The sequence below is a fragment of the Mastigoproctus giganteus genome, chromosome 4, assembly GCF_048544385.1.
Source record: "Mastigoproctus giganteus isolate SK-2022 chromosome 4, ASM4854438v1, whole genome shotgun sequence".
Classification (NCBI taxonomy): domain Eukaryota; kingdom Metazoa; phylum Arthropoda; class Arachnida; order Uropygi; family Thelyphonidae; genus Mastigoproctus; species Mastigoproctus giganteus.
This window is the reverse complement of record NC_143578.1, coordinates 171,168,354-171,180,844: the sequence shown is the minus strand read 5'-3', so window position 1 is coordinate 171,180,844 and position 12,491 is coordinate 171,168,354. Positions and strand designations below refer to the sequence as shown.

The 12,491-nt window shown below is 35.3% G+C and overlaps 1 protein-coding gene across 13 annotated transcripts in view; it reads right to left on the bottom strand.

Moving 5' to 3' along the window:
* LOC150087201 (bromodomain-containing protein 2-like) overlaps window positions 1-12,491 on the bottom strand; it is a 736,023-nt gene that overhangs the window by 707,677 nt on the left and 15,855 nt on the right. For 7 of the 13 annotated variants that reach the window (XM_090373020.1, XM_090373018.1, XM_090373023.1 and 4 more), the window contains 2 exons: window positions 8,247-8,319; window positions 1,780-1,816 (listed from right to left, as the gene is read on the bottom strand). In XM_090373020.1, coding sequence (XP_090229146.1) covers window positions 1,780-1,815 — 36 coding nt within the window. In that variant the 5' untranslated portion in view covers window position 1,816; window positions 8,247-8,319. The remainder of the gene's footprint in view (window positions 1-1,779; window positions 1,817-8,246; window positions 8,320-12,491) is intronic. The other 6 variants (XM_090373014.1, XM_090373021.1, XM_090373012.1 and 3 more) reach the window with 1 other exon arrangement.

Sequence of the window (12,491 nt, the reverse complement as noted above, 5' to 3'; positions counted from 1 at the left end):
AGAGACAAAACATGGGTTCCACCACCTCAAGCCTCCAATAAGCAAAGTGGTGGTATTTTACTGGTTGATGAGAGTCATCTACCATCTAGTACTGCCTGGTAACATACAGGGGCGGCGTTCCTCCATGTGGTGTGGGAGCCACACCTCGATCCCTGCTTACATTGGTTCACACCTGGGTGGTCACCTGTGCATGGAGGTTATACCCAGGATTACTAACAGTCCCATCATTGTGAAGGTGCAAGCAGAGGATTTGGCTGTCACAGACCGTCCGGAATTCGCCGAAATTGGGTCCACTTGACTTGAGTGTCACCTGAATATCAGTTCCATCAGAGTTTTAGACTCCCAGGTAGCAAGCAAGTACAGTTCTGGCATATCTGAGAGAATGTCTGTGACAACCTCAAGGACAAATTTCCGCACATCTATTCTACATATGTCTTTTCTTAATTTGAATTTATGCGCCCTTAGGTTCGTAATCTAAACAAGTGGAAGGATCCCATCAGAATTCAGCGTGCTCAACCCATTCAAGGCCTTATACACCTCAAGCAGATCACCGCGCAGGTGCCTAGTCTCCAGCCACTGCAATTTGCAGAACTTAAGCCTCTCTTGGTAAGAAGATCCCTTCATTCCCCCTAACCAATCTTGCTGCCCTTCTCTGTACACGTTCAAGCAAATCTACATCCTTCCTAAAATAAGGCCTCCAGACCTGTATGCAGTACTCAAGGCGTGGCCTGACCATTGCCTTGTACAGAGCGACAATCACCTCCTTTTCCCTGCTAGCAAAATTCCTATATATCATTGACAAAACCCCATGACCTACCCTGGCAGCCTGTCTGCATTGCTCAGAAAACTTCATATCTGACCGCACAATTACTCCCAGGTCTTTTTCATTTTCTAGCACCTTAAGTGTAGTACCACACAGTTGGTACGTTTCTCTGGGGTTACGTCTGCCCATATGCAGTACTTTGCATTTGTCAAGGTTAAACTTCAGTTGCCACTTCTTAGCCCATCTGCCCAAATGATCTAGATCCTGTTGCAGTCGCACACTGCCATTACTGTCATTAACAACCCTGCCAACCTTTGTATCATCTGCAAAGTTCGACATTAAGCCTGATATACCTTCATCAATATCATTGATAAATATACAAAACAACAGAGGACCCAACACCGAACCCTGTGGGACTCCACTAATAAACTTAGTCCATGAAGAGCATCACCCATTGATTACCACCCTCTGTCTTCTCCCACTCAACCACCCTTTTATCCATTGTAGCAACTTACCCTTAATACCATTCTGCTCCATTTTGTACAATAGTCTTCCATGCGCAACAGTGTCAAAAGGAAAAACATTAAAGCTTGATTTGTCTAATTTCAAGTACTGAATAAAACCACCACACTCCATATTTCCAAAGAATAATTTAGAATATTCTGGCATTTAGCACTGCCAGCTACCTATCACTATTTCTGGCTTTCACTTTCAATGAATTACATAACAATATACTTATAAACTATCGATACTGCTTGTACAAAAAGATATTAGCTGTTTAGTACACTGACATTTCTCACCGCTATAAAAAAAAGTTTAAATGATGACTCAATACAACTCTACCTATTGCTTTTCATTTACAATTTTATAGGATTGGAATGGCCTTACAGAACTGCATACATAAAAAACAGGAAGTCCTATCAGATATCCAAAAATAGAGGAAACTAGCTTTTCTTTTCTACTTTTCTGTAAAAGAATACTAATGATATATAATATTTATAGATCAGAATACTTACATCACTGTTTCCACTATCGTCTTGCATTGCACCCATCCTATAAAGAATGAGATTTCAATGTTAACTCTGATTTAAAACAGTCGATAAGTATGGTTAAATCTTCATTACATTCTGAACAAAACTACAGAATTTAAACATATTACAAAATGTATAAAATAACCAATTATAATAAATAAAACCTTCCATGTTATTCAGTGGAGCACAGTTTTTTTTTGAAGTGCTGGTGCAATACCAAGGCAACTAATGACTCGCCTTCACAATAGAAGAAAGATGCATTTTCATAAACAACTCAGTTTGCCTGTAGTAATGCACAAAACTGAGGCTATCACCATACCTACGCATGTTTTGTTTTATAAACAGAAACTTTAGTTTTATTAACCTCCCAAATTATAATGTAAAAATTTATAATAAACAGCAACAGATAATTTGTCACTTTCAAATTTCAGACAAAACAAACAATTGCAAGAAAAGAGGGAAACTTGGTTAACCCAATGTTAATATAAAATACTAGTTATTTTGAATTCTTTAAGTGCAAGCATGAAGTCCTCTCAAATGATCAGTCATATAGGTAAGACTTTTGCTAATTTCCATCAAATTTTCTATTATCAGTTAACAGTTCTGCTTGGGAAAATTTGCCTTTAAATTTCCCAAAATAAACTGTTAATTGTGGGGAAATCACCTAGAATATTTAATTTTAGATTATAATTTCTACATATAAAGTATTTTTTAAAAAACGTTTATCTTCTTTCAGAATACTGCCCTCTATAAAGTAATTTTAAAAGTCATTTAGAATATTTATAAAAAAAAAAAAAAAAAAATGAGAGATAAATAACAATGCAATCATCTTTAGGTAACCTAGTTTCTAAACGCATCACCACTTGTTTGGAAAAGTTTAGATTTGATTCCCATCTGCAATCAGAAAACCTTGAGAATTCTTCAATCAGGGTTAAGTAGTTAACCAATTTCAGACAAAGGGGTGGGGGCTTTCCCACGAGTTATTTTATATCTTTCTGCTTCCATAACAAGCGAATCAGTCCACCTTGAACATACACACAGTACAGATGAAAAGCAAGTGGCCTCTATTAGTCACCCAATGGGGGGAGGTGAAGTGGGAGTGACTACAAAAGCATTGGTTGTGTGGTGATCGTGTCATGCAAAAGAAATGTGCTTTGACTCACATATAATTATGAAAAACTAAATATATCTCATATTTATTGTGATATATACTTTGGTCACTAAACTAAAACAAAAAGGGTCATATTTTCTGAATATTAAACTACCTTAAATTTCAATTACAGCACTCTCGATTAACCGGGACACTTCAAGACTCCAAATTTAAAAAAATTAACCAGAAATCATAAAATTCAAGTAATAACTAGAATAATTATAAACAGATGTTTTGCAAGTCGTAAATAAGCAACAAAAAGCAGCTCTATAAGTCGTCATTGGGAGATTAGTGTGCCTATTATCTTGCAACCCCTACTGTTTTTACACCTTCCACAAAAAAAATGTTTAGTTTATTTTAGTGTGTCACGTCGAGTGTTCTGTTTCGTCATACCGCAATAGAACAAATTTTGTTTCGTCATTTATGTCAGGGATATCAGAATTTTTATTTTTTTTGTTTGTTTAGAAATCGCAAAAATGATCAGCAAACGTAAGAGTTATGCTTTCAATTAAACAAAAACTTGAAATTATTCAAGTCTGAAAATGGTGCATCCATTAAATCTGTAATGAACCATCATAATGTTGGTAACCAAACCATACGCAAAATTGTAAAAATAAAGGGAAGCTATTAGATTTAAAATCGACATTGCAAAAAATAAAGGGAAGCATCGTGTTGGACACTCGAGTAGTGTGTGGTAAGTTTTTTTGTTTTATTATCCATCGTCATACTTTTTACATTGCTGAACATTTTTCGATACAGTAAGTCCCCAACTTATAGTTTCGGACTTGCATTATGTTATTTATATTTTTTTTATATGACTGAAGATTTCAAAATTGATTTCCTCATGTTCTAACTGATGAGCCTGCATCATTCCCAGATATTTGTGTCTCTCCCCATGTCATGGCTTCAATCTATTCCTTACCTTAAGCTGATCTATCTACCTTAAGCTGATAATTTCATCCAACTGGATGTCCTTGATGGAATCCATGGGTCTTGCATTTGTCTGGCCAAACTGCATCCTGGCGTCAGTGCTGAACTTTTTGGTGATCTGGAGTAGCTGTGGAAGTTGATTCTCAGTTGCAGCACAGAGTTTGATGTCATCCATGAACATCACAGGCACCTCCGTAGCCAGGTGGGAAGGAGCAGCAGTGCGTAGCACACACTTCTTGATTAGACCAGGGTTCGAGCCCATCACCACCAAATACGGAGGATGCGGAAAGGTCAGGGAATGACCACTGCATATTCCGGAGCAATATAGCCTTAGTTGCTAATGCTTCTAAAAACCAAACAAAAATGTACATCATGTGAGAGAGGATGTACAAGTTCTTGTGCCTTTCTTTTGAGGTATATCCATACTGTTACTGAGCATGGTGGATAGTGAGTTAAGTGCTAGACAGAACCATAGTGGACTCAGGGTATCTTCCTGGATGATTCCTCTTCTGATGGGTCTAGTTGCAATGTTCTCTACCTTCATGGTAGTCCTCGATTTCATCATTGTTGCTTCTAGGAAGTGTGTCATTATCAGGTTGACTTTGTAGATCTTTAGTGTCTATCAGCCAGCTATGGGACATGGAGTTTAAGGTTTGCAGTAGTCGATATAGGCCATGTATAGATTTCAGTGCTTCTTTTAGGCTTGCTCCATAACTGCAGCATCGATAGTCAATTGTTCCATGCATCCTTTGCTCATATTCCTTCTGCTGTTCGGCCATGATGTTCTGGCTCTCCAAGTGGTCTGATATCTTCTTAGTTATGCAGCTCATCAGGATCTTGTACACTGTTGTGAGACAGGTAATTGGTCGGTACTTCGCTGGGTTTGTGGTGTCTTTATCTTCAGCCCTCTGGGATTGTGTCAGGGCAATTATTATTATCCTGGTGATCTGCTCAGTTGTGTGTGCAGCTGAACTTCTTGTACTAGCAGTTGTGGAACTTCCTGATCAACTGCTATACTTCCTCCCAAATCTCCCATCTCTTGTACACCCTTGGTTTTCTTCCATTCTACATTTGTTCAGGGGGCAAGGCTGTTATGGCTAACTTTGCTGCTTCAGGGGTTTCCCCAAAACTCCTCAAGTACCTTCTGGCTGGGGGATCTGTTGCCTTCCTTCTCCTCTTGTCTGATTTTCCTGTAGAAGATTCTCTGGTTTTCATCAAATATCCTGTTGTCTGTTTTCCTCTGGGCATTCTCCCTAACAAAGAAGTCTTTTGCTGAGTGTCAGGAGTTTCTGCTCAAGCAGAAACTCCTGGAACTCAGCAAGACCTATAATCAGTAGATCGAAGAATGCATTGACACCCTCAAGGGTGGCAAGGTATTCTTCGATCTACTGATTATAGGTCTCATGTGTGCTGTTATGGTCTTTACTTTTCTGATCAGCTTCTTACTTCTGTTACCATGTTAGTACTGGGTCAGTTGGCCCATCTTCGCACTTATCTCTTCTATCTTCTGTTGTAGTGTTTTTTGGCAGGCTGTTGGTTTCTTGTCTTTGTATTTTGTTTTTCTGTTGGTCTCTGGTTTCTCTTCTGTTCATCCTGGTAGCTGCTACAGCAGCATAGTAAATGCCTATGCAGATGGTGTCTAGTGTTACTTCATTGTTGTTGAGGTAATTCGGTATTATCCAATTTAAGTGGTCTGTGACTTGCCACAGGATTCTGCTGGGTCTCTGCTTCAGTATGGTGTAGGTCTTTGTAGATCCATTCCCTCAAATTCTGCTAGGACCTTCTTCCACTCTGGATATCACCATCTCATCTGTTTCTACTTTGGCTGATCTGGGTTGTAGTTCTTGTACTTGGTGTTCCTCCTCAAAAAGAATTTGTAGTTGATGATCTCTAATTCTCATTATTCTATTATTTTTAAAAAATAAAATAAAATAATGATAAAAAAAATAAATAAATAATCAGAAACAAAACAATGCACAGGATATTTTTTACAAGTGTTATTTTAAACTTTTTTCAGAACAAATGTAAAAGTTTTCATATTCCCCCTCCTTCACACTATCAACACCGAACTTTTCCTCCCACTTTGGCACCCATAGGAATGTTTTCCACAACAATCGAAACACCCTCAGTTGTCTTGAAATCCATGCAAAAAAAAAAAAAAAAGAAAGAAAAAGAAAATGGTCACCTTCGAGGAAGAAACATTATGATGTTTTATTCAGGATGCCAATCTGAATAATAATCTTTTGGAATGTAAGGTGTCAGTTTATTTGACAAACTTGGGACATGAGATAGGCCAGCTTTTGAAGTTTTTCATTTACCTGAGCAGTATACATACTTGTATCATATCATCAGCCAACTGAACTGAACAACAGATAAAAGCTTAACTTGAAAACGAAATTCTCTAGCTCTGTTCAGATACCTTTTTATCTTACTTAAATATTAAACAGCTATTACATAATTAGAAAGAAAAGAGTAATGAATACAGTGGTAATAAACATGTGAGAAAACCTCAGAAAGCAATTTAATTAATATAACCATTAAAAATTAATATCAATAAAGATTGATTTTCAAAGCAAATAAATGTATAGATGTCAACTAACTTGTGTAGCCAATAAAGTTGGGTTCAAAAATATGAACCAAAACACTGCCCTCCCTTGTTAATAATTTAATAAAGGCTGCCTTCTCTGTCAACAATTATTAAAAATTTAATGAAACAAGTACAGAGATACATCATGAACTTCACACAGACTGATAGATGAAGAACTGACTGCAAGTGTATTTCATGGCAATTTTACTCTAGGTGATTTTACATAAAATGATGTAAAACTGTTTACATGCAATTTTTCAAAAAAAATAAAATAAATAACCAAATTTAGCAAACTGTGGACTTTCATGGCTGGCAGACTTTCTACTGTGAGTAAGCCCACAGCACATTTACTTATAGCAGGTAAAAAGTGCTGGTCACCAAAAAATAAATGCATAAATACGAAGCTACAAATTGTAAACAGGGTTAAATGAATATTGTTTAACTTTACTTTAATATAATTGAAATTGCAGAACCATTTCATCAGCATTATGCAGAGAACAAGTTTTGCATCAAACTAAAATGGCGCAGTTTTTCAAAAAAAAAAAGCCTTAAAAATGTTACAATTTTGTCACAATTCTTGTTTGCAAATAGCCCGATTATAGACATTCTACCATAATGTACAGATATGGCATAATTTAATATAATATGTACGTTTATCAATATTATAACAATCAGAATTTATTTATAATTTGTAAGGAAGCTCAAAACTCATTGTGTTTTGAGTATACAGTACATAGAGATTTAAATTAAACACAGTTACAAGCAAAAGTATGTTAGATGATGGACTTTTACATCCTTGTGAGACAACAGACTTTTTCTCTAGCATGAGATTTAGCATATACATAGACACTTTAAAAGTGAAGATGGGAAACTGCCTATGATAAGATCTGCGCACTGTATTGTTTTGTCATGGCCAATTAGCTGCTAATATCATGCAGCTAATTGGATAATATTTGCTGGATAATACTTCCTTTTATTACAGAACACTTTCCTTCATATTACAAAATATGAAGAAAAGTGTATTCAGTATAATGTATGATCAATTTTTAAAATTTCATACAAAATTAAAGGAGCTTGCAAAACTAACATAATTTACTTACTGCTATATAAAAAGTTTACTATTGTGATTTGGTCATTCCAGTTGCCTTGTGAAAATTGAATACTATAGGTATTTTCATTTCTGTACCACAATTTCTACAACTGCATGTACCAGCAATACAACGTGCATTCCAAATAAAGTTTCTAATATATAATAAATTTAATAATTTATATTGCAGAATATACCATGTTCAAGTGAAAACTGCATTTTGTATGAATTTTATGTATTGTACTTTTTAAAAGTGTGCAAGTAAAGGGAATAAATAACTAATGCACAAATTAGTCACTCACATAACATTGTTCTGCACTGAAAGAAAGAAATAATTTTTGGAATCACATGAAAAGCACATTTAGCTTGCTGAGACAACCTTGTTCGTTTTGTGGCATATGCTTCTTGAGTTTTTTGGACTTTTGAACTAAATTGCCAAAAGATAAATGATTGAATACAATTAAAACATTAAAATATGATTAAAAAAAAAAAAAAGGATTTCGTTTACCAGGGCCTTATCTTGTCAGGAGTCCCAAGGCACTAGCTTCCAAAAAACCAAGGGAATATAGCAGTTCAATAACCTCTAAACCTGCTAGACCACTGGTTTAAAAAAGGCTGTGGTCCTTTGTCCTATGTTTTGCAAACCACTAACAAACAAAGTAAAATAAATAAATAAGTAAATAAATAAATAAACTTACCCAGTGAAGGCTGAAGGCAAAAAGAAGTCCAGGCAGAAATTTTCCAAAGTTCACCCCCAACACACAGCACCCTCTAAGGAAAAATTTAATCAGAAACGGGATTTGCAGAATGGAAATAAAAAACATTAATTAATTAAATGTATAAAATATACCAAAAACAATTTAAAAATATAACCTAGTCAGAAATGGACCTAGATATTCCAATAAACAGCAGGGAAAGTACTCTACTCAATATCAGGTTTCCTATAAAAAAAAATAGATTTTTCCTATAAGAGGGACAAAAAAAAAAAAAAAAAAAAACAACAACTTTGGAAAAGAAGGAAACTGGTGGTACCCTCAAACCTATCAATGTTAGCAGTAACCCACTGAACAATTCAACCACAAATAATTAAATTTTTCTAAGGAAGTTTACTGAAAAAAAAAAAAAAAAAAAAAACTTCAGACATGAGTAACAAACACATTTAAAGTTGCTATACCAGTGACTCAATTTTGCCTATACTACATTATGACCATAAAGTGTGCAAAGTATGTTTATGAACATGCACAGAATGAAAGACTCCACTTTTTTTTTCTCCTGTGTTAAAAAAGCAGAATCTTTTGCTCTGTGCCCATTCATTCACTTTTTTCCATATATTTTAATTTTGTATTTTTCAGAATAAACTGTCCATTCTGCCAATTCCATTTCTGACTGAATTTTTCTTTAGTGGGTGATATGTGGACATGATCACTGGAAAATTTCTGCACAGACTTCTTTTTTCCTTTTGGCCTTCAACTGGGTGAGTGACTGCTTTCTTAGTAGTTGCATACCATGGGACCTTTCATACCTTTCAAAAACCAGCTGTTTGGCAGATCTCTTGAGAATGCCAGTGGACCTGTGGTTCCTGTTGAGATGGAGTTCCAGCAGATGAAATTTCTCCCACATCATATTTTAACATATTCAATTATACAGATCAACAAACATTTTTCATCAAAAAAAAAAAATTAACTAGATTTTGGGTGCTGATTCCAAAGCTGTTTTTGATTTTCTTATAGCATGTCTAATTTTTGTAATGACACTGATTGCACGAACATGACTGATTATACCACTCACACACCTATTCAATCTTTTTCAGTCATATCCTTCACCATATTCAGTCATATCCACTCTATATCTGGTAATCCTATACACCTCAGAGATATGGGCCTCATCTGCCGAATCCAACCTTAAAAGGATATTTGCTGCGGAATTCACTATTAAAGTGGACCAACACCAAGCTCCAACTTTCCCTAGCTCTCAGAGAAATGCAGTTAGTAGATGTCTAACTGCACAGGTTACAATCCTAAATTCACAATCAATATGACCACAGGTAAAATTACAGAGCCGAAATTCTGGAATCACTGAATTCCAGAATGTGCCATCCCCCAAAAGGGGAATAGCACATTCATCCCCCTTATCTCTGGTCTTCAGCACAGCTATTGACAAACCATAACTGGCTAGCACCTACTGATAGATTCCTGCCTAAGCAAATACTGGCCTCACTTCAAGTGGTCACACTATAGCCAGCGTAGCTTATGCACCCCTAAACACACACACACACACACACACACACACACACACACACACACACACACACACACACACACACACACACACACACACACACACACACACACACACACACACACCAAGTGATCAATGGTCGCCTCCAAGAAGTGGTAGATAACAAGAAATACTGAGATGAAATTCACTACACTAAAAATTTAGAATGCCACATCCTATCCAACTGCACTTTTACCTACTAATAGTGACATCCATGACCATCACAGATGTGTCCTTGAGATGCCAAATGCCGCCTGCACTTGCAACCCCATCAACCATGCTTGCCCAACTCTGCCACTACAAGAATATCTCAATGCTAATTTATGTGTTGACATATTAGTTTAATGTAATGATTTAATTATATATGTATTTGTAAACCTCTGGCACCACCATGCCGAGATGGGATTAATTGGATATATACCTTATAAAGCAATTAGACTGTTCTTCTAATGTGACTGTTCTAATTATTTATACATTCTTATTTATGTAATTGTTTGAATATATTCATATCCTTGTTATTTCATAATTTAATTATAAATTATTTCATGTAAGATCTGGCAAATTACTGAAACACATTCCTTGTCGTGCCTTGAAAGTGAAAAAAAAAAAAATCACCTGAACAAATTAAAATAACTAAATCATGATGTACCATCACAACAGATATTCAGAAAATTTATTAGTTACACTCTGGCTGTCCTCTAAGCCACCAGAATAAGGTGTGGGGATACCACATGTTATTTGTACCACTTATTCGAATGGATTATATGACTGGTTAACAAAAGTAAAAGATCTATTCCATTAGCCATACCCATGATATGGAGGGAGCCAAAAGAACAAGTTGGAGATTGCTACTTTTGTAATTTGAATGTACTGAATTCTCAGAAAATAATAAGCACAAGACTGTTTATCCAATTTGAGATAAATAATCCTGCAAGGAGACCAATTTCTCACACGGTCAGTATGCCAATTCCAGTACCTCCACAGCATGGACAAGATTCTTTAGAAGACAAAGTGGAATGTGATAAATGTGCAACTGGTAGAGACCTGACAGCTCCAGATAATCCTAACTATACACCCCACAAAGAGACATCAGACTGAGCTGCTTATCTGAGAGGAGATGGATAACCCCACAAGGGATCTAGCCCTTATAAAGCAGAAATGCTTGTCTGAGAATATCAAAGTGTCTCCCTATCAAAAAAGAAATGTTTCAGTGACATTCTTTGCAATAACACTGCCACTGCCCTGACATCAATGGAATATTTAAGGAATTGTCACATGTATACATTACATCTAAATGGCACTTCACAGATTTCTCATAACCAAATTTAAAAGCTGTTCTCCTGCATAACTGGAACTTAAAGAAATCCACTGACATTGCCACACTATGCATCTAAAAGGGATATACTATAAAATGGAGATACTACTCAAAGCAATTCAGTACAGCATTCAAAGAAATATTTGCAGAAATTGTTATTTCCTATGCCTATGGCACAGCCATTCTACCACAGACCACTGCATCGGACATGACTGACCTCAGAGAAGCATATGAGCCAGAGATAAATAGTTCTGGCTCATATGCACTATGTTCCATTAGTGGATCCAATGAAGATTTTCCTTCTACCTATCATTAAACTTTGCCGAAGAAAAGTTTTATTAAAGCAATGAGTAAGATGAATTCAAGGTTTCATTAGTTAAGTGAGAATTTTCTAAAGATCAGTGATGAAAGTGAAAGAGAAAACAACATTATGGGACCTCAAATCAGAGCACTTCTAATATGGAAGCCTTGAAAAATGCCTCTGTATTAGAACTAAAAGCATAACGAACTTTCAAATGATTTTATGGAAGCTTTTTGGGAAACCATAGGTTTCCCACATCCAAAGATTCAGAAAATGCTCAATGCATATAAAAAAAATGGAATGTCACTATAACTTTGTTTCTTGACTACCAAGGTTTTTGGGATGAACATACGTTAGCAGACTATTATTGGATGTTATACTACAACGTTCTGAACAAAATATACCAAATGAAATCATCCACAATATTTTTAAATTGTACATATCTCTTTTTTTTATAATAGTGTACCATATTATTTAAATATGTGTATAAAGTATATTGGGTTTAAACTGTAAAATGATAAAAATATAATTATAACCAGTCTCATGTTTTGTAATGAAAACATCTTAATTCACTTGTACTGATATTATCAGCAGTTATATTAAAAAAACTACATGCTAGAAAACCATCAAGAATATATTTGAAATCAGAGAACAAAACTAGTTTAAGAAAGTATTTACATCTTTTTGATTAAGAAAGGAAGTTTTATTTGTCGACCAGTGTTCTTTACCTTTTGGCATTTTATCTCATAAATCCAAAAAAACTCGAAAAAAGAAACAAGGCTGTCTCATCAAACTGTACATTTTTGTACAATTCCAAATATAATTTTTCTATTTAATGCAGAACAGTGTCATATGAATAATTCCTTTTAATTTTGTAATTTTCCTGCCAGCTGCAATTGTTTAAAGGCTGTCACAGTATAAAAACATTTATTTTTTATGTGCATGCAGAATAAAGGCTTATCATTTATCATTAAAGCTATAATATTTATAATTAAAGCTATGTTAATATTGGTGAATTTTAACATAGTTTTTTTTTTAAATAACATACAC